The 20,787-nt window shown below is 39.4% G+C and overlaps 2 protein-coding genes across 6 annotated transcripts in view; one reads left to right on the forward strand and one right to left on the reverse strand.

Moving 5' to 3' along the window:
• The window catches only part of stx2b (syntaxin 2b), a 29,927-nt gene extending 20,490 nt beyond the window's left edge, over nucleotides 1-9,437 (reverse strand). The window contains exons 1-3 of one of the 3 annotated variants that reach the window (XM_062049653.1): nucleotides 9,195-9,437; nucleotides 5,817-5,891; nucleotides 5,644-5,743 (exon numbers count right to left, since the gene is read on the reverse strand). In XM_062049653.1, coding sequence (XP_061905637.1) covers nucleotides 5,644-5,743; nucleotides 5,817-5,891; nucleotides 9,195-9,236 — 217 coding nt within the window. In that variant the 5' untranslated portion in view covers nucleotides 9,237-9,437. Of the gene's footprint in view, nucleotides 1-5,643; nucleotides 5,744-5,816; nucleotides 5,892-9,194 lie in introns of those variants that run through there. The other 2 variants (XM_062049654.1, XM_062049656.1) reach the window with 2 other exon arrangements.
• Nucleotides 9,438-12,390: 2,953 nt separating this feature from the next.
• The window catches only part of LOC133652572 (adhesion G-protein coupled receptor D1-like), a 103,016-nt gene continuing 94,619 nt past the window's right edge, over nucleotides 12,391-20,787 (forward strand). For 2 of the 3 annotated variants that reach the window (XM_062051462.1, XM_062051463.1), the window contains exons 1-3: nucleotides 12,391-12,681; nucleotides 12,758-12,794; nucleotides 14,583-14,699. In XM_062051462.1, coding sequence (XP_061907446.1) covers nucleotides 12,628-12,681; nucleotides 12,758-12,794; nucleotides 14,583-14,699 — 208 coding nt within the window. In that variant the 5' untranslated portion in view covers nucleotides 12,391-12,627. The remainder of the gene's footprint in view (nucleotides 12,682-12,757; nucleotides 12,795-14,582; nucleotides 14,700-20,787) is intronic. The other variant, XM_062051464.1, reaches the window with a different exon arrangement.

Genomic DNA, 20,787 nt, shown 5'->3' on the forward strand with positions numbered 1-20,787 from the left:
ATCTGTTTCTGTATATATTTATCGTGAGAAATCATTAAGATGATCAGTGTTTCCACAAAGATAATTATCATTAATTATTAATAATAACAGAGTTAAAGGTAAATTGAGCAAATTGGCTATTTCTGGTAATTTATTTAAGTGTGTATCAAACTGGTAGCCCTTCACATTAATCAGTACCCAAGAAGTAGCTCTTGGTTTCAAAAAGGTTGGTGACCCCTGATATAGAACATGCTATACGTTTACCAAACAATCTGTCACTCCTAATCGCTAAATCCCATGAAATCTTATACGTCTAGTCTCTTACGTGAATGAGCTAAATAATATGATTTGATATTTTACGGTAATGTGTTAATAATTTCACACATAAGTCGCTCCTGAGTATAAGTCGCACCCTCGGCCAAACTATGAAAAAAACTGCGACTTATAGTCCGAAAAATAAGGTAGTCTGAAAATTACTATCTATTTAAGACAAGTAATATGGTGTCAAAATATTAACAAAAAACAACACTCTGCGTGCACGTAGTCTCTTTGTGCGCACGGCATATTTTTACTCACAAATTTGCGCTCGCTATGCGCCATTCTTTTTCTCCAATGCACGGAACATTCCACCCATTTGCCACTTAAAGTGGGCATTGAATAAGCGGCACAGCAGCTCCCCTTCTTTCTGATTTGTCACTTTAAACACCTACTGTTGCCTGGTCAGAGCCCGTTGTTGGGCCTCTAAATTAGTATTTTTCAACCTTTTTTTGACCCAAGGCACATTTTTTGCGTTGAAAAAATCCGGAGGCACACCACCAGCAGAAATCCTAAACTCAGTTGCAGTTAAAAGTCATTGTTGCAAAAACACCGTCTTTGCTCCACAGTAAGTCTTTGCTGTCGTCCAGCATTCTGTTTTTGTTTACTTTGTAGCCAGTTCAGTTTTACTTTCGTTCTGCGTAGCCTTCCCTAAGCTTCAATGCCTTTTCTTAGGGGCACTCACCTTTTGTTTATTTTTGGTTTAAGCCTAACACACCTTTTTACCTGCATTTACAAAACAATTAGCTACCGGCTGCCACCTACTGATATGGAAGGGTATTACACGGTTACTCTGCCGATCTCTAGACACTCAACAACAACACATCATTTGCAGACTATAATTACTGGTTTGCAAAAAAAATTTTTAACCCAAATATGTGAAATTAGATAATCTACCACGGCACACCAGACTCTATCTCAGCTGTGGGCCAGAGTGCTAATCAATTGTAATACATTTGTCAGCCACTGACAATCTCAAACCAGAGCCGTGTATAAAGAGAGCATGGCCAACTAAGCAATAGGCGCCATGACTGCTACCAATGACGTGTGCGGCTGTGCCCGGCTGAATGCCTTTGACGTTAGTTTTTCAATCAACCAATCAAAGTTTACTTATATAGCCCTGTAGAGGTTGCCCTCTTGTGGGTTTCTCTGATCGCGACAGACCTTTTTGAGAGCCCGGTAGTCACTTCTGTGTCTCGGCCCGGCTGCTGCTAATAAGCATGGCAGGTGATTGGATGATAAGCCCCAGCTGGGTAATCCAATCACCTGCCAGCTGTGCTTCGAGGCCGGTCCTTACACACCCCGCTCTGCGGCAGGCCCGCAGACCACGCCTCCCTCCACAAGCCTTTAATCACAATTGTCTCAAAGGGCTGCACAAGCCACAACGACATCCAGATCCCACATCAGGGCAAGAACAAACTCAACCCAATGGGAACGACGAGAATGTGAGTGTGAATGTTGTCTGTCTATCTGTGTTTGCTCTGCAATGAGGTGGCGACTTGTCCAGGGTGTACACCGCCTTCTGCCCGAGTGCAGACCCCGAAAGGGACAAGCGGTAGAAATGGATGGATGAGATTCAAAAGAGTCTGTTTTTGTCAAACCATCTCTTTAATTTGATCATTTATTCTGTTATTATTTGTATCAGCGTCCGTGTGTTCTCTCTTTAACAAAACACAGATATTTCAACTGCAATTTCCTGGTAATTTGGGAGTTTGGGGAAAAGTGGGAATTTTTGGAAAAGGATAAATAGCATGAATGTCCTGAATGAGGTGGTTAGTGTTGGAAATGAGATAGGTTCCAGCACCCCCCGCGAACCCAAAAGGGACAAGCGGTAGAAAATGATGGATGGATGGATGGAAATGTTTGAACCAGTTGAAAAATGTGGGTATTGTGAAGCGTTAAAAAATGTCCCATGCATTTGAACTGCAATTTCCTGGAATTTCTGGAATTTCAGGAAAAGCGGGAACTTTTTGAAAGTTATAAATGGCATGAATGTCCTGAATGAGCGGAATAGGTTGCTGTATGAATCGGTTGGGAAATGTGTGAGTAGTGACAATTTATATTTGAGAATTAGTGTTACAGAATTCCAGGAATTCCAGAAATTTCAGGAAAAAACAAATTTGGTTTGGAACTTGGGAAAGTGTTAGTGTGAATGTCCAGGATAAGTGGAATCTGCTGGTGTTTGAATGGTTTGAATCGGTTGAAAAATGTAAGAATTGCGCAACTTTGAAAAATGTCCCATTCATTTTAATAGCAATTTGCTGAAAATTTTGGAATTTCAGGAAAAAATATACACTACCGTTCAAAAGTTTGGGGTCACTCAAACAATTTTGTGGAATAGCCTTCATTTCTAAGAACAAGAATAGACTGTCGAGTTTCAGATGAAAGTTCTCTTTTTCTGGCCATTTTGAGCGTTTAATTGACCCCACAAATGTGATGCTCCAGAAACTCAATCTGCTCAAAGGAAGGTCAGTTTTGTAGCTTCTGTAACGAGCTAAACTGTTTTCAGATGTGTGAACATGATTGCACAAGGGTTTTCTAATCATCAATTAGCCTTCTGAGCCAATGAGCAAACACATTGTACCATTAGAACACTGGAGTGATAGTTGCTGGAAATGGGCCTCTATACACCTATGTAGATATTGCACCAAAAGCCAGACATTTGCAGCTAGAATAGTCATTTACCACATTAGCAATGTATAGAGTGTATTTCTTTAAAGTTAAGACTAGTTTAAAGTTATCTTCATTGAAAAGTACAGTGCTTTTCCTTCAAAAATAAGGACATTTCAATGTGACCCCAAACTTTTGAACGGTAGTGTATATATTTTTGAAAGTGACAACTAGCATGACTGTACTGAATGAGCTGAATAGGATGGTGTTGGAATGGTTTGAATTGTTTAAGAAATGTGTTCGTAGTGACAGAATTCCAGAAATTCCAGGAAAATGTGGTTTGGAACTTGGGAAAATGTTAGTTTGAATTTCCAGGATGAATGGATTGGGTTGAAGGTGGAATTGTCGAATCGGTTGAGAAATGTAGGAATTGCGGAACTTAGAAAAAGGTCCAATTTATTTGAGTGGGCATTTCCCGGAAATTTGGGAATTTCAGGAGAAGTGGGGTTTTTCCTCTTCCTATTTGACACCAAGTTCATTTTGGTGTGGCGCTGCTTGTTGCTTTCACTGGTAAATAAATCATTTGTGCATTGAACTTGCTGCACTTATGAAACCGCATCAAAAGTAGCGTGCCGGGTTACATCAAGCTATCGCAAACGCCGTTGTAACGGACCTGAAAGTAATTAGCTAGATTACTAATTACTAGTAACACCGTTGTTACGAACACTGCCTGTGTCACATTTCACATTATGGACACACAGCATCCTTCGTCACAACAAACGTAAAAAATATAAGGAGTCGGTCACAGTGTTGTCTGTCAGATGCCTTTAACTTGAAGGTAAATCGGATAAATTAAAATATTAGGTACACAGACGCCATCGAAATGAGATGTGCTGTGTCGAAAGTGTTGCGTCTGACCAGTCTACCTCTCAGGGAATTAAAGTCACTGGTCATTCCCAAGTTCTTTCCGATGACATATATGCAGAGTAAGAAGGACCATCAAGACAGAATAGGAATGTTATCATGTTTTACTGAAGCTTCAGGAGACCAGCCCACATTAATACAGTCATACCGTCATCTTGGGATGGTCTACTGCTTTAAACATGACTATCCATCCATCCATCCATCTTCTTCCGCTTATCCGAGGTCGGGTCGCGGGGGCAGCAGCCTAAGCAGGGAAACCCAGACTTCCCTCTCCCCAGCCACTTCGTCCAGCTCTTCCCGGGGGATCCCGAGGCATTCCCAGGCCAGCCGGGAGACATAGTCTTTCCAACGTGTCCTGGGTCTTCCCTGTGGCCTCCTACCGGTCGGACGTGCCCTAAACACCTCCCTAGGGAGGCGTTCGGGTGGCATCCTGACCAGATGCCCGAACCACCTCAACTGGCTCCTCTCGATGTGGAGGAGCAGCGGCTTTACTTTGAGCTCCCCCCGGATGGCAGATCTTCTCACCCTATCTCTAAGGGAGAGCCCCGCCACCCGGCGGAGGAAACTCATTTCGGCCGCTTGTACCCGTGATCTTGTCCTTTCGGTCATAACCCAAAGCTCATGACCATAGGTGAGGATGGGAACGTAGATCGACCGGTAAATTGAGAGCTTTGCCTTCCGGCTCAGCTCCTTCTTCACCACAACGGATCGATACAGCGTCCGCATTACTGAAGACGCCGCACCGATCCGCCTGTCGATCTCACGATCCACTCTTCCCTCACTCGTGAACAAGACTCCAAGGTACTTGAACTCCTCCACTTGGGGCAGGGTCTCCTCCGCAACCCGGAGATGGCACTCCACCCTTTTCCGGGCGAGAACCATGGACTCGGACTTGGAGATGCTGATTCTCATCCCAGTCGCTTCACACTCAGCTGCGAACCGATCCAGCGAGAGCTGAAGATCCTGGCCAGATGAAGCCATCAGGACCACATCATCTGCAAAAAGCAGAGACCTAATCCTGCAGCCACCAAACCAGATCCCCTCAACGCCTTGACTGCGCCTAGAAATTCTGTCCATAAAAGTTATGAACAGAATCGGTGACAAAGGGCAGCCTTGGCGGAGTCCAACCCTCACTGGAAACGTGTCCGACTTACTGCCGGCAATGCGGACCAAACTCTGGCACTGATCATACAGGGAGCGGACCGCCACAATCAGACAGTCCGATACCCCATACTCTCTGAGCACTCCCCACAGGACTTCCCGAGGGACACGGTCGAATGCCTTCTCCAAGTCCACAAAACACATGTAGACTGGTTGGGCAAACTCCCATGCACCCTCAAGGACCCTGCCGAGAGTATAGAGCTGGTCCACAGTTCCACGACCAGGACGAAAACCACACTGTTCCTCCTGAATCCGAGGTTCGACTATCCGGCGTAGCCTCCTCTCCAGCACACCCGAATAGACCTTACCGGGAAGGCTGAGGAGTGTGATCCCACGATAGTTAGAACACACCCTCCGGTTCCCCTTCTTAAACATGACTATGAATAAAGAAAGAACTCTTAAACATACATGCATTCTCCACAAAAGTTATGATTGAAATTGTAACAGGTGACGTGTTTTTCTAGTACTGTGGTTGAAGTACTGCATTGCATCATACTAAGAGAGTACTTTGGTTATGCATATGTAGCGGTTGGCTTATTAAGACGTGTCGTATGTCAAAGTAACACATATATAATATTAATACATGGATACTTGAAACAAATGTCGAACGGCGGCCTCACATGTGTCAATTAAGAAGAGTACAACATCACTTACTGTCATCTGGATGAGGTGCAGACAGGATCATGCTGTGTATTTTCCTCACCTCTTCCACTTGATGGGAAATCTTATCAATGAGTCCTCTGACTTCCTCCACCTGCACCAGCCAGAACATACCAAGGCTTGAGTCCAAGTACTTAGCCCGCTTGTTGAATCACAGAGGTACTGACCCTACGGAAAAAGCCCTCCATGAAACCGTCTCGGTCCACACAAACCGCAGCATCTTCCTCTGGTGGTGTTCTGCGCTGTGACAACACATTGATGTATGCATGTTGTTGTTTCAGACGTCTTTAACCAGTTTAACATCACATGTTAGTAGAAAGAAGCAGAATGTACATACCCCTTCTAGTACATACCCCTTCTAGTACCTCGACTTTTACGACTTTAATTTAATTTTGTACTGTAGTGCAGTGGTCCCCAACCTTTTTGTAGCTGCGGACCGGTCAACGCTTGAAAATTTGTCCCACGGACCGGGGGGGTGTATAGTATTTTATTTAATTTATTTATTTATTTTTTGTCATAAAGAAATACAATCATGTGTGCTTACGGAGTGTATCCCTGCAGACTGTATTGATCTATATTGATATGCAACGTATATATTGTGTTTTTATTTTGATTTAATTTTTTTAAAAAAAATAATAATAATTTTTTCTTTTTTTTAATTTCTTAATTTTTTTATAAATAAATAAAAATAATGTATTTATTTATTGGTACCGGGCCGCACAAGAAATAAAAAAGAATAATATTTTTTTATGAATAAAAAAAATATATTATTTTTATTTTATTTTTTAAAATTAAATCAACATAAAAACACAATTTATGTGAACGCTTAACTCAAAACACATGCACAAAACCCAAAACCAGTGAAGTTGGCACTTTGTGTAATTTGTAAATAAAAACGGAATACAATGATTTGCTAATCCTTTTCAATTTATATTCAATTGAATAGACTGCAAAGACAAGATATTTAATGTTCGAACTGAGAAACTAAATTTTTTTTGTGCAAATAATCATTAACTTAGTGTCAGGTTCAAACACTGATGACATCTATTAAACAGGACAAGAGGCAAATAATCAAACAGAGACAGAATTAAATTTGGCTCAATTTGAGGGGAAATGTCTGGTCTGTACTCTTCTACAGTCTCCAGCAGGTTCTGGCGAAAGATTGTACGCATCCTCCTTTATTTGGACTTTTCTGACCACACGGCAACAGCTGCTTCCAAAGGGACGTGGGTCGTAAACAGCGTTGCCTTTGGTTACAGAACAGTTCAAAAGAAAAGGTCGTAAAACAGTTCAAAGAAAGGTTCGTAAAAGAGTTCAAAAAAGCGGTGTCTGGATCTTGGGCAGATCCTGCCTTCTCTCCGCTTTGTAGTCCTTGGGTTAAAACAATATCTTTCTGTTGATTAAAAATACATGAAAGAAAGCAGAACACCTTCATGTTGCTTCCCCCCTACACAAGCCTTCTTCTTGGTAGGTTCAAAGACAGTTTTTGGTCTTCTCGCTGGGAACTCATTTCAACACAAAGTTTTAGTGATAACTTAAATAAAATTATTCTAACACTTAGAATTTAATGGCAGCAACACATTACAAAAAAGTTGGCACAGGGGCATTTTTTACCACTGTGTTACATGGCCTTTCCTTTTAACAACAGTCAGTAAACGTTTGGGAACTGAAGAGACACATTTTTTAAGCTTTTCAGGTGGAATTCTTGCTTGATGTACAGCTTAAGTTGTTCAACAGTCCGGGGGTCTCCGTTGTGGTATTTTACGCTTCATAATGTGCCACACATTTTCAATGGGAGACAGGTCTGGACTACAGGCAGGCCAGTCTAGTACCCGCACTCTTTACTACGAAGCCACGCTGTTGTAACACGTGGCTTGGCATTGTCTTGCTGAAATAAGCAGGGGCGTCCATGATAACGTTGCTTGGATGGCAACATATTTTGCTCCAAAACCTGTATGTACTTTTCAGCATTAATGGCACCTTCACAGATGTGTAAGTTACCCATGTCTTGGGCACTAATACACCCCCATACCATCACAGATGCTGGCTGTTCAACTTTGTGCCTATAACAGTCCGGATGGTTCTTTTCCTCTTTGGTCCGGAGGACACAATGTCCACAGTTTCCAAAAACTATTTGAAGTGTGGACTTGTCAGACCACAGAACACTTGTACACTTTGCACCCAGTCCATCTTAGATGAGCTCGGGCCCAGCGAAGCCGGCGTCGTTTCTGGGTGTTGTTGATAAATGGCTTTCGCTTTGCATAGTGGAGTTTTAACTTGAACTTACAGATGTAGTGACCAACTGTAGTTACTGACAGTGGTTTTCTGAAGTGTTCCTGAGCCCATGTGGTGATATCCTTTACACACTGATGTCGCTTTTTGATGCAGTGCAGCCTGAGGGATCAAAGTTCACGGGCATTCAATGTGACGTGCAGGGATTTCTCCAGATTCTCTGAACCTTTTGATGATATTACAGACCGTAGATGGTGAAATCACTAAATTCCTTGCAATAGCTCGTTGAGAAAGGTTTTTCTTAAACTGTTCAACAATTTGCTCACGCATTTGTTCACAAAGTGGTGACACTCGCCCCATCCTTGTTTGTGAACGACCGAGCATTTCATGGAAGCTGCTTTTATACCCAATCATGGCACCCACCTGTTCCCAATTAGCCTGTTCACCTGTGGGATTTTCCAGATAAGGGTTTGATGAGCATTCCTCAACATTTTCAGTCTTTTTTGCCACTTGTGCCAGCTTTTTTGAAACATGTTGCAGGCATCAAATTACAAATGAGCTAATATTTGCAAAAAATAACAAAGTTTTCCAGTTTGAACGTTAAATATCTTGTCTTTGCAGTCTATTCAATTCAATATAAGTTAAAAAAGATTTGCAAATCATTGTATTCTGTTTATATTTACCATTTACACAACGTGACAACTTCACTGGTTTTGGGGTTTGTAGATAGGAAGGTAAGATTGTTTTATAACGTTTCGATTTCAAATTTTCAGGACTTATGCAAATGCCAAATGCACAACAGCAGGTACTAAAGAACATTTCGTTTTGTATGATCGGGCCCCTTTAAGTTGATGTACCAGTGTTCTTTTTTCTTCTTTTTAAAAAAAATGTTTTGGACTTTGCCACTATTTTCTGAGAGAATAGAATAAAGAATGTGTAGCGATGGATACACAGCTTATGCAATGACGAAGAAATAAAATATAAGATATAGTGTTGACATTTTTTTTTAATATTATAAGTTTTTAAAAAATGACAATGTAAAGCTTGTGTAATGTTAAAGGAAACAAAAGAAAGATAATACAATCAATATTTAAAATTATTTGAATAAAATAAGGAGACATTGAATTAATGATACATATAGCGTATGTAGAAATAGTAAAATAAAAATTAAGAGTAAAACAATTTCAACAAAAAAAACACCCACTTCATAAATGAATTGTGGATTTAGATTATGCGGTGATAGAGAAAATAAATGTTACATTTAGTGAGTCTTGACCACTAAAAGTGTGAATGAAATAAATACAATGACTTACAGCAGTCAGCTCCGGAAGTCGGTCCTTCATCACAATAATCATCGAGTCTCAAGAACACTTGATCCTCATAAGATACAACTCTTGTGAGGCTCCATGTGTGCCAGGACTTCCACTTTAGACATAAACCATTCAAAAAAATGCTTAAAAAAGCAACAATAAAAGAAGGAAGTGTGTCCCCAGTTCTCAATGAGGTTTTCTCACGCCAGTCTTCACGTACTCTTCCTCTTACACGCCTTTTTACGCCCCTCCCATTGCCGCTCTCTTGGGATAAAACTAGTCCAACCCAATATGTATTGTTTAAAAAAAACAACTACATTTTACATATACATATATTTAGTTTATATTAATTTTAGATCATTTTCCCAAACATGCTGCGAAACTGCACAATAAAAGAAGAGGCGTGGATATTTACGACGACCATAAACGCACCACCACACGAAGCCGGTCACAAGAGATGGCGAGCTAAATAATGCATGCTGCGCTACTAAAAATAGCCACAAGATGTCACTGTTATCCACATTACTGTATTAGAGTTGGGCGACGCTGTTTAGTTTTGGTAGTATTCGCTTTCCGATCCAAAACGTAGGATTGTCGATGCCGATACTTTCCCAAGAGCTTTGAATGATTTTGTGATTTTGCCTTCAATTTCTTAATAACTATTTTAGACTAACAAAATAAATATTCATATTATTACTGTGACTATACACGTGTATTGTGATTGAAGCAGCTCCCTTTCCCATGCAAACATGCCTATAGGCCAGTGGTTCTAGAACTTTCTTCATTTAGAGAACACTTGGCGCTCCAAGTGCCACCATAATGACCAACATTAAAATACAGTAGCGTAGTAGGCCTGAGTATTCATTAAAACAAAGCTGAGGTTTTATTTAACAGGTATAGTTAATATTGTTGGCCACTGTAGTAGTACACGCTGTTTGAACGGTAACACTGTGTTTGAATATTTAATTAGGTGATTCCTTGTCGTACCACTAGATAGAGCCGGTGTACAACTAGTTAGAACCCCTGCTGAAGAATATTTACAGCTAGATAAATACAAAAAAGAAAAAAGTACATAAGTGTAAAATGTGTTATAAATAAATCATAAAATAATAATAATGAATAAACAGTGCAAGAAGGGAAAAACTCAAAAAAATTCAGTAAAGGTCATCATATTTATTACAATTGAAATTACAATATAAGAGCATTTACCCATTTCAACATAAATAATATAATATGTTGCCTTTATTCCATACAATTGTTTGAGTTTAAAAAAGGGCAGTCGTGCAAAATAAGTAAAAAATGTTTAAGTACAGTATAAAAAAATCAGGAATGTGAACGACACATCAACAAAATGGATCAAACAGTTCCGATACCAAGTGTACAGTATAGTGTCAGTATTGCATTAATACCAGCTCGATTACTTTGATAGTTTCCAGGTATCTTCTTTGTTTATTTTCACAAATGTAATGTTTTGCTATGTTGTTCATATTTGTTACATTTTTGATATTTTTGGTATATTTACTACATTCTTTTTTTTTTTTTAAAAGGCTTTACAAAAAAAATGTAATGACAGCCAAGATTGTATTTGGGTTTTATTTTGCTTTAAAAAAAAAAGTACATCATTGAAACAGTGGTCTTATAAGTCCAGTAGGTCTTACAGGTCCAAAAAGGTCAAATCCACTGACTGACAACTCACTCAGGAAAATTATCTGCCAATAGAACAAGAAAATTTGGCTTGTCAAGACTTTCCAAAACAAGTAAAATTAGCTAACCTCAATGAACCCCAAAATACCTTAAAATAAGTATATTCTCACTAATAACAAGTGCACTTTGCTTGATAGAAAGAAAAAAAAAAGAGACCTTTTTTCTCAATATGTTGAAAAATATTGTTAAATTAAGTAAATGCTAGTGCCATTATCTTGACATAATTTTATGCGCTCGGCATTACATTTCTTGAAACCAGCAAACTTACACTAAAAACTAATTTATTTTTCTTAATAGAAAGGCAACAAGGCAAAAGCTTGTTACTCTCGGGGTCTCCTAGCCGCTCAGGCAAATCATATTGTCTAAAAATGCATTTTTCCATCGATAACATGACATCATCGTGCCAAGTGCGTGCTCTTTCAGTCAATTAATGCACGAGGAATATAAATACATGTATATATATATATATATATATATATATATATATATATATATATATATATATATATATATATATATATATATATATATATATATATATATATATATATATATATATATATATATATATATATATATATATATATATATATATATATATATATATACAGCCCGGCCCCCAGCCAAACTTTTTTTATTGTAATTTTGAAGAATTTACCTGAATGTGCATGAACTATTTCTGTTCATAATGGCACTAGCATTTACTTAATTTAAGAATATTTCTCAACATATTGAGAGAAAATGTCTCTTTTTTTTCTATCAAACAAAGTGCACTTGTTTTTAGTGAGAATATACTTATTTTAAGGTATTTTTGGGTTCATTGAAGTTAGCTAATTTTACTTGTTTTAGAAAGTCTTGACAAGCCAAATTTTCTTGTTCTATTGGCAGATAATTTTGCTTAGTTCAAGTAAAATACACCTAATTTCTGTATTTGTCTTTTCTTGTTTTTGAACACTGACTTTTTGCAGTGCAACAGTTGATATTCTAGTTTCAAGCATGTTTTACTCAATATAGGTCATCAAATCTCAGCAACAAGCTGTAATATCTTACTGAGATCATTTAGGACCAAAACACTTAAAACAAGTAAAACACTCTAACATAAAATTTGCTTAGTGAGAAGAATTATCTTATCAGACAAGAAATAAGAATATATCACCCTTATTTGAGATATTTAATCTTACTTAGATTTCAGTTTTTGCAGTGTGTAATGCTTTAAAAAAGGCAAATGGATGGCACAAAAAGCCAAAAGGCTTGTTTCCATTGTGGTCCATTAAGGGTTAAATGGAACAATCACAACAAACATTCAAAGATCAGCATTTTCAGGTTAAAAAAAAAAAAGTTTTGATATCAGCACCACTGACACTGTATTTGCTATGTATCGAACTGATACCAACATTGGCAGTATCGTCCACTCCCAGCATGGTTGCCCCTCCTCACAAAATGCAAAAATGAGTTTTTTCCCTCGCATGGTCCAGTCCGCACTCTTCAGAAGGACTCCTATAAGCACACAGGAATACCTCACGGATTTTTAATATTTTCAGCTGGTGTTTATACAATGAATCCACTATTTCTTCAATTAAGCTCTTTGGGGAATTGAGCTCTTCTTGCAAACTTTTATGCATTTTGGATACAGTTTTTTTTTTTTTTTTGGAATATTGACCTTCCTTTTCTTCTCTTACATGTGGATTTAACTTTTGTTTGTTTTTAATCCTACTGTTAAAAAAACAACACCATGGAGCTTTCTTTGAGAGTTCATCTATTAACAGCTTTTGTGTCATGTATTAAGGTAAGCCGGTGGATGAAAAGAGGTTATACTTGTGTGTGCGTGTATAGCAGGATAAGTCAGTTTGCTTTCTTCACAGGTTTATGCTGATGTGGTGCAGGCTATGAAGCATCCAGGTAGAATTACAACTTTGCATGGTGCACATGTGTAGGGTCTTTGAATTACAAACCCCGTTTCCATACGAGTCGGGAAATTGTGTTAGATATAAATATAAACAGAATACAATGATTTGCAAATTCTTTTCAACCCATATTCAATTGACTGCACTACAGAGACAAGATATTTGATGTTCAAACTCATAAACTTTATTTATTTTTTTGCAAATATTAATTAACTTAGAATTTCATGGCTGCAACACGTGCCAAAGTAGTTGGGAAAGGGCATGTTCACCACTGTGTTACATGGCCTTTCCTTTTAACAACACTCAGTAAACGTTTGGGAACTGAGGAGACACATTTTTGAAGCTTCTCAGGTGGAATTCTTTCCCATTCTTGCTTGATGTACAGCTTAAGTTGTTCAACGTTGTGGTATTTCAGGCTTCATCATGCGCCACACATTTTCAATGGGAGACAGGTCTGGACTACAGGCAGGCCAGTCTAGTACCCGCACTCTTTTACTATGAAGCCACGTTGATGTAACACGTGGCTTGGCATTGTCTTGCTGAAATAAGCAGGGGCGTCCGTGGTAACGTTGCTTGGATGGCAACATGTGTTGCTCCAAAACCTGTATGTACCTTTCAGCATTAATGGTGCCTTCACAGATGTGTAAGTTACCCATGTCTTGGGCACTAATACACCCCCATACCATCACAGATGCTGGCTTTTCAATTTTGTGCCTATAACAATCCGGATGGTTCTTTTCCTCTTTGGTCCGGAGGACTCGACGTCCACAGTTTCCAAAAACAATTTGAAATGTGGACTCGTCAGACCACAGAACACTTTTCCACTTCGTATCAGTCCATCTTAGATGAACTCAGGCCCAGCGAAGCCGACGGCGTTTCTGGGTGTTGTTGATAAACGGTTTTCGCCTTGCATAGGAGAGTTTTAACTTGCACTTACAAATGTAGCGACCAACTGTAGTTACTGACAGTGGGTTTCTGAAGTGTTCCTGAGCCCATGTGGTGATATCCTTTACACACTGATGTCGCTTGTTGATGTAGTACTGCCTGAGGGATCGAAGGTCACGGGCTTAGCTACTTACGTGCAGTGATTTCTCCAGATTCTCTGAACCCTTTGATGATATTACGGAGCGTAGATGGTGAAATCCCTAAATTCCTTACAATAGCTGGTTGAGAAAGGTTTTTCTTCAACTGTTCAACAATTTGCTCACGCATTTGTTGACAAAGTGGTGACCCTCGCCCCATCCTTGTTTGTGAATGACTGAGCATTTCATGGAATCGACTTTTATACCCAATCATGGCACCCACCTGTTCCCAATTTGCCTGTTCACCTGTGGGATGTTCCAAATAAGTGTTTGACGAGCATTCCTCAACTTTATCAGTATTTATTGCCACCTTTCCCAACTTCTTTGTCACGTGTTGCTGGCATCAAATTCTAAAGTTAATGATTATTTGCAACTACAAAAAAAATGTTTATCAGTTTGAACATCAAATATGTTGTCTTTGTAGTGCATTCAATTGAATATGGGTTGAAAAGGATTTGCAAATCATTGTATTCCGCTTATATTTACATTTAACACAATTTCCCAACTCACATGGAAACGGGGTTTGTAAAAAAATTTTAAAAAAAAGGTCAACTTTTCAGCTGTTTTCCCTATGAATGTCAGTTTTTAATCGCCTGCAAATCCAAAAAGGAAGCTCTTGAGGAAAAGCAGTGTTGAGTAATGGGAGGCAGCTTTGAATTATGGATGGAAATCCTTGTTGATCTATGAAATGTCCCTTGCAGGCTTGCAGGTGTTGTCCACGGCCTCGCATTATTGGCCCCTAGATGCCGTGGATGGGATACACGGCCTGTCGGACCAGATTGGAAAAAGACCAGGTTATGTTAACGGAAGTCATATAAGTATGTGTGTTGTTGTAAAAAAAACAAATCGGCACAGTCTCGTGTACGTCTCTGTTTTGTCTCTGCATGGTCTTTGACTGTTCTTCATCACGGTCATCATCACTTTTTGAATGAGCTGATGTGAACAAAGCTCTTGAAGGGGAACTGCACTTTTTTTTTGTTGGAATTTTGCCTATCGTTCACAATCATTATGAAAGACATGACGACGGATGTATTAGTTATCACTTACTGTACAATGTCTGCTGTCATTAGGATGCAGACTGCGAGGATGTTCATATATTCCCATTCAGATGAAGAATGTCTCATAATCCTCGCGAAGAAAAGGGGGTGGAACGAGGCATCAAATCGTGTCGTTCTCGCCATTCCTGGGTCTAAATCAGCTGTCAAAGTATACCAACTTGTCACTTACTGTACGATGTCTGCTGTCATTAGGATGCAGACTGGTAGGATGTTCATATATTCCCATTCAGATGAAGAATGTCTCATAATCCTCGCGAAGAAAAGGGGGGTGGAACCAGGAGTCAAATCGTGTCGTTCTCGCCATTCCTGGGTCTGAATCGGCTGTCAAAGTATACCAACTTGTCACTTACTGTACAATGTCTGCTGTCGTTATGATGCAGACTGCTAGGATGTTCATATATTCCCATTCAGATGAAGAATGTCTCATAATCCTCGCGAAGAAAAGGGGGGTGGAACCAGGCGTCAAATCATGTCGTTCTCGCCATTTCCGGGTCAAAATCGGCTGTCAAAGTATACCAACTTGTCACTTACTGTACAATGTCTGCTGTCGTTATGATGTAGACTGCTAGGATGTTCATATGTTCCCATTCAGATGAAGAATGTCTCATAATCCTCGCAAAGAAAAGGGGGGTGGAACCAGGCGTCAAATCGTGTCGTTCTCGCCATTCCTGGGTCTAAATTGGCTGTCAAAGTGTACCAACTTGTCACTTACTGTACAATTTCTGCTGTCGTTATGATGTAGACTGCTAGGATGTTCATATATTCCCATTCAGATGAAGAATGTCTCATAATCCTCGCGAAGAAAAGGGGGGTGGAACCTGGCGTCAAATCGTGTCGTTCTCGCCATTCCCGGGTCTGAATCGGCTGTCAAAGTATACCAACTTGTCACTTACTGTACAATGTCTGCTGTCTTTATGATGCAGACTGCTAGGATGTTCATATATTCCCATTCAGATGAAGAATGTCTCATAATCCTCGCGAAGAAAAGGGGGGTGGAACCTGGCGTCAAATCGTGTCGTTCTCGCCATTCCCGGGTCTGAATCGGCTGTCAAAGTATACCAACTTGTCACTTACTGTACAATGTCTGCTGTCTTTATGATGCAGACTGCTAGGATGTTCATATATTCCCATTCAGATGAAGAATGTCTCATAATCCTCGCGAAGAAAAGGGGGGTGGAACCAGGTGTCAAATCGTGTCGTTCTCGCCATTCCTGGGTCTAAATTGGCTGTCAAAGTGTACCAATTTGTCACTTACTGTACAATGTCTGCTGTCATTAGGATGCAGACTGCTAGGATGTTCATATATTCCCATTCAGATGAAGAATGTCTCATAATCCTCGCGAAGAAAAGGGGGGTGGAACCAGGCGTCAAATCGTGTCGTTCTCGCCATTCCTGGGTCTAAATTGGCTGTCAAAGTGTACCAACTTGTCACTTACTGTACAATGTCTGCTGTCATTAGGATGCAGACTGCTAGGATGTTCATATATTCCCATTCAGATGAAGAATGTCTCATAATCCTCGCGAAGAAAAGGGGGGTGGAACCAGGCGTCAAATCGTGTCGTTCTCGCCATTCCCGGGTCTAAATCGGCTGTCAAAGTATACCAACTCGTCACTTACTGTACAATGTCTGCTGTCGTTATGATGCAGACTGCTAGGATGTTCATATATTCCCATTCAGATGAAGAATGTCTCATAATCCTCGCAAAGAAAAGGGGGGTGGAACCAGGTGTCAAATCATGTCGTTCTCGCCATTCCTTGGTCTAAATTGGCTGTCAAAGTGTACCAACTTGTCACTTACTGTACAATGTCTGCTGTCATTAGGATGCAGACTGCTAGGATGGTCATATATCCCCATTCAGATGAAGAATGTCTCATAATCCTTGCGAAGAAAAGGGGGGTGGAACCAGGCGTCAAATCGTGTCGTTCTCGCCATTCCTGGGTCTAAATCGGCTGTCAAAGTGTACCAATTTGTCACTTACTGTACAATGTCTGCTGTCATTAGGACGCAGACTGCTACGATGTTCATATATTTTCGTTCAGATAAAGAATGTCTCATAATCCTTGCGAAGAAAAGGGGGGTGGAACCAGGCGTCAAATCGTGTCGTTCTCGCCATTCCCGGGTCTAAATTGGCTGTCAAAGTGTACCAATTTGTAGAAATATGTCCTCGTCCTTCTACTATCCAGGTGAGAGCCATGATTTATTTAAGATTTATTTAGGATGTTCAATTTTTAAAGTTAAAGTTAAAGTACCCATGATTGTCACACACACGAGGCGTGGCGAAATTATTCTCTGCATTCAACCCATCACCCTTGCTCACCCCCCCTGGGAGGTGAGGGGAGCAGTGAGCGGCAGCGTTGGCCGCGCCCGGCGATCATTTTTGGTGATTCAACCCCCAATTCCAACCCTTGATGCTGAGTGTCTAGCAGGGAGGTAATGGGTCCCACTTTTATAGCCTTTGGTATGACTCGACATAGTAGTAGTAGTATACATTGGCAATGCAAATGCTCTTCCAAAGGGACGGGGGTCACATTGGCAATGCAAATGCTCACAAAACACCACAAACAACAGGGGGAAGGAGACAACAAGAAGACACATTTCAATAAGACTAAACTTAACAATCAGTGGAGAAAAAAAGGTATATACAGTTGTGCTCATAAGTTTACATACCCTGGGAGAATTTATGATTTCTTGGCAATTCTTCAGAGAATATGAATGATAACGCAAAAACCTTTCTTCCACTCATGCTTAATGGTTGTGTGAAGCTATTTATTGGCAAACAACTGTGTTTACTCTTTTTAAATCAAATTGACAAAAGAAAGTACCCAAATGACCCTGATCAAAAGTTTACATACCCCAGTGACTTTGATCTGATAACATGCACAAAAGTTGACACAAACAGGTTTGAATGGCTAATCAAGGTTCCAATCCTCACCTGTGACCTGTTTGTTTGTAATTAATGTGTGTATAAAAGGTCAGTGAGTTTCTGGGCTTCTGACAGACCATTGCATCTTTCATCCAGTGCTGCACATATGTTTCTGGATTCTGAGTCATGGGGAAGGCAAAATAATTGTCAAAGGATCTGCGAGAAAAGGTAATTGAACTGCATAAAACAGGAAAGGGGTATAAACGATATTCAAAGAATTGAGAATGCCAATCAGCAGTGTTCAAACGCTGATTAAGAAGTGGAGAATGAGGGATTCAGGTAGACCAGCAAAGATGTCAGCCACAACTGCCAGGAAAATTGTTCGAGATGCAAAGACAAATCCACAAATAACTTCAGCTGAAATACAGGACTCTCTGAAAAATTGTGGTGTGGCTGTTTCAAGATGCACAATAAGGAGGCACTTGATGAAAAATGGGCTGCATGGTCGGGTGGCCAAAAAGTTCAATTTTGGTCTCATCACTCCAAATTACTTTGTTCCAGAAGTTTTGAGGCTTGTCTCTGTGCTGTTTGGCGTAATGCAAGCGGGATACTTTGTGACATATGCACAGAAATGGCTTTCTTCTGGCGACTCGACCATGCAGCCCATTTTTCTTCAAACCCAGTTGTTTGCCAATAAATAGCTTCACACAACCATTAAGCATGAGTGGAAGAAAGGTTTTTGTGTTATCATTCATATTCTCTGAAGAATGGCCTAGAAATCATAAATTCTCCCAGGGTATGTAAGCTTATGAGCACAACTGTATATATATATGCATACACACACACCCACATATACAAATACAGTAAACCAAGGATACGCACATATGTATGCAAACATACACACAGAGACAAAAAAACGAAAAAAACAACAACCAAGAAACAAAACACCTTTACTAAGGTAATAATACAAATAAATTAAATTAGTGTGCGCCGCGACTACACCTTGGAGTGTATAATGTTTAGCAAGTAAACCGAGAATTTTAAGTTATTCAATGGGGTGCGCCTAATGATTTATGATCTACAATAAAGTTCGACGAGCAAGGAAGCGAAGAAACAGGTTGACTATGTCAACATCGGCGCACAGGCTCGTGATCATATAAATAGTTGGTCTGTGTTAGCGCTTATAATAACAATATCACTAATACTTGGTCAATATTCAAGTCACGAAATGTGATATGTGGCGCTTTTTGGATGTTTTTTTATCGGGTTTTGTGGGCAGAATAGAGGACCTCTCATTGGCTGCGCTGTAAGCGAACTTTTATTTACGTTTATTTACGAGTAAGAATGCAATAAAAAATAAATAAAAAAACATCTGTCTTTCATGATGATTGTGAACAATAGTCAAAACTCCAAAAGTAGTGCAGTCCCCCTTTAAACCCTATTGATTACTACGCCTGATAGACAAGCTACAATTCTGCATTACGCTTCAGTTTAACGTGTTAAGGCTGTGACAACAATCACTAAGTCTTATTACGTTGGAATCACAGTGGGACCTCGGTTTTTGCTTATAATGCATTCCAAAAGGTCGGACAACCGAAGTAATTTTTTCCCATAAGAAATAATGTAAAGCCAATGAATCTGTTCCCAACAATATTGACACAAAACACAATTTATAGAGAATAATTGTAGTTTTACATGCAGACAACAATATGAAACACACAAATATTTACCATATTTTTTGTCTTTACTAAAAAGTACATTAGAGTTGCTATGCTTATCTTCTTTATCAAAGGGCTGGCACATGCAACTTTATTTGGCCAATTAAAGGCTTGTTTTGCAGTCGTACTCAATTAAACAAAAAAAAGCAGACAGACTAAGTCGTTAACGCATGAGATTCTTTTGTTTGGGCGTTTGAATCCACAGAACGGACTACAGTCCTCCCTTGTTTATTACTGTTAATTGGTTCTGGACATGGCCGCCAAGTAGGAATTATTAATTATAAATAGGGATGATGTTCGAAACTGGTTCTCCCGGTTGTTCGATAAGAAAAGAACCGTTCGATAAGAAAAGAACCGATTCCATGGACTCAAATCCCTTTTCGAGAACCGGTTCCCGTTATCGAGGCCACTATAGTAAACAAAAAGAGTTGGTTCTTTATTCGAATCCCTGGGAACGAATCCCGTCCCACAAGAAATGCCCTGTGGGACATCACAGGAAATGACGTAGCTCAGTCTCCTGTGATGTCACACAAGCAGCAAAAATAATGGACCGGAAAAAAACGCCTCAAGGCATGGTTATTCATTTATAGTGATCACAGAGACAGGTTGTTTTTGTGTTACTATATATATTTGTTTTTCTGAAAAATCCCACTTAATATACTTTGGGTAACAACAGTCAATATTTATTTATTTTATTTTTTTAGGGGGGTAACAGTCAATATTAATTGTAATTATTTTATTTTATTTTTTTCTTATAAAATAAAAGTGAGCTTTTGTTAAACCAAATATTGTGTTTTTTCCATATACAACAACCTATCTGGATTCGATAAGGAATCGGTTCGATAAGAGGATTCGATAATGGGCTCGAACTCGATAATTTCTTATCAAACATCATCCCTAATTATAAATAAAATATTGTAGCACTTTTATTAATGGTATTATAATCATTGTTATTGATACTCTTGTATCTATTATTATTTGTTTTTTTTACAATTTTAAGTATTCATACCGCATAATTTATATACTAAGCATCGCAAAGCTGGGATTGGGTTGTAGTCAGGGTTGTTCTATTTTCTTTTATTAGACTCATTCGACTTCTTTACGACCTTCTAAATATGTTTTTTAAAAATAAGAGAGCTCTTTAGACATGAACTCTACTACTGTACACACTTTTATTCCAGTATAGTAATGCTGCTGGAGGCTGAGCCAATCAGTGGCCACGATACTGAACCGTGATTGGTATGGTCTCATCTAGTGGCCAATACT

Source organism: Entelurus aequoreus, linkage group LG06 (genome assembly GCF_033978785.1).
Source record: "Entelurus aequoreus isolate RoL-2023_Sb linkage group LG06, RoL_Eaeq_v1.1, whole genome shotgun sequence".
Lineage (NCBI taxonomy): Eukaryota > Metazoa > Chordata > Actinopteri > Syngnathiformes > Syngnathidae > Entelurus > Entelurus aequoreus.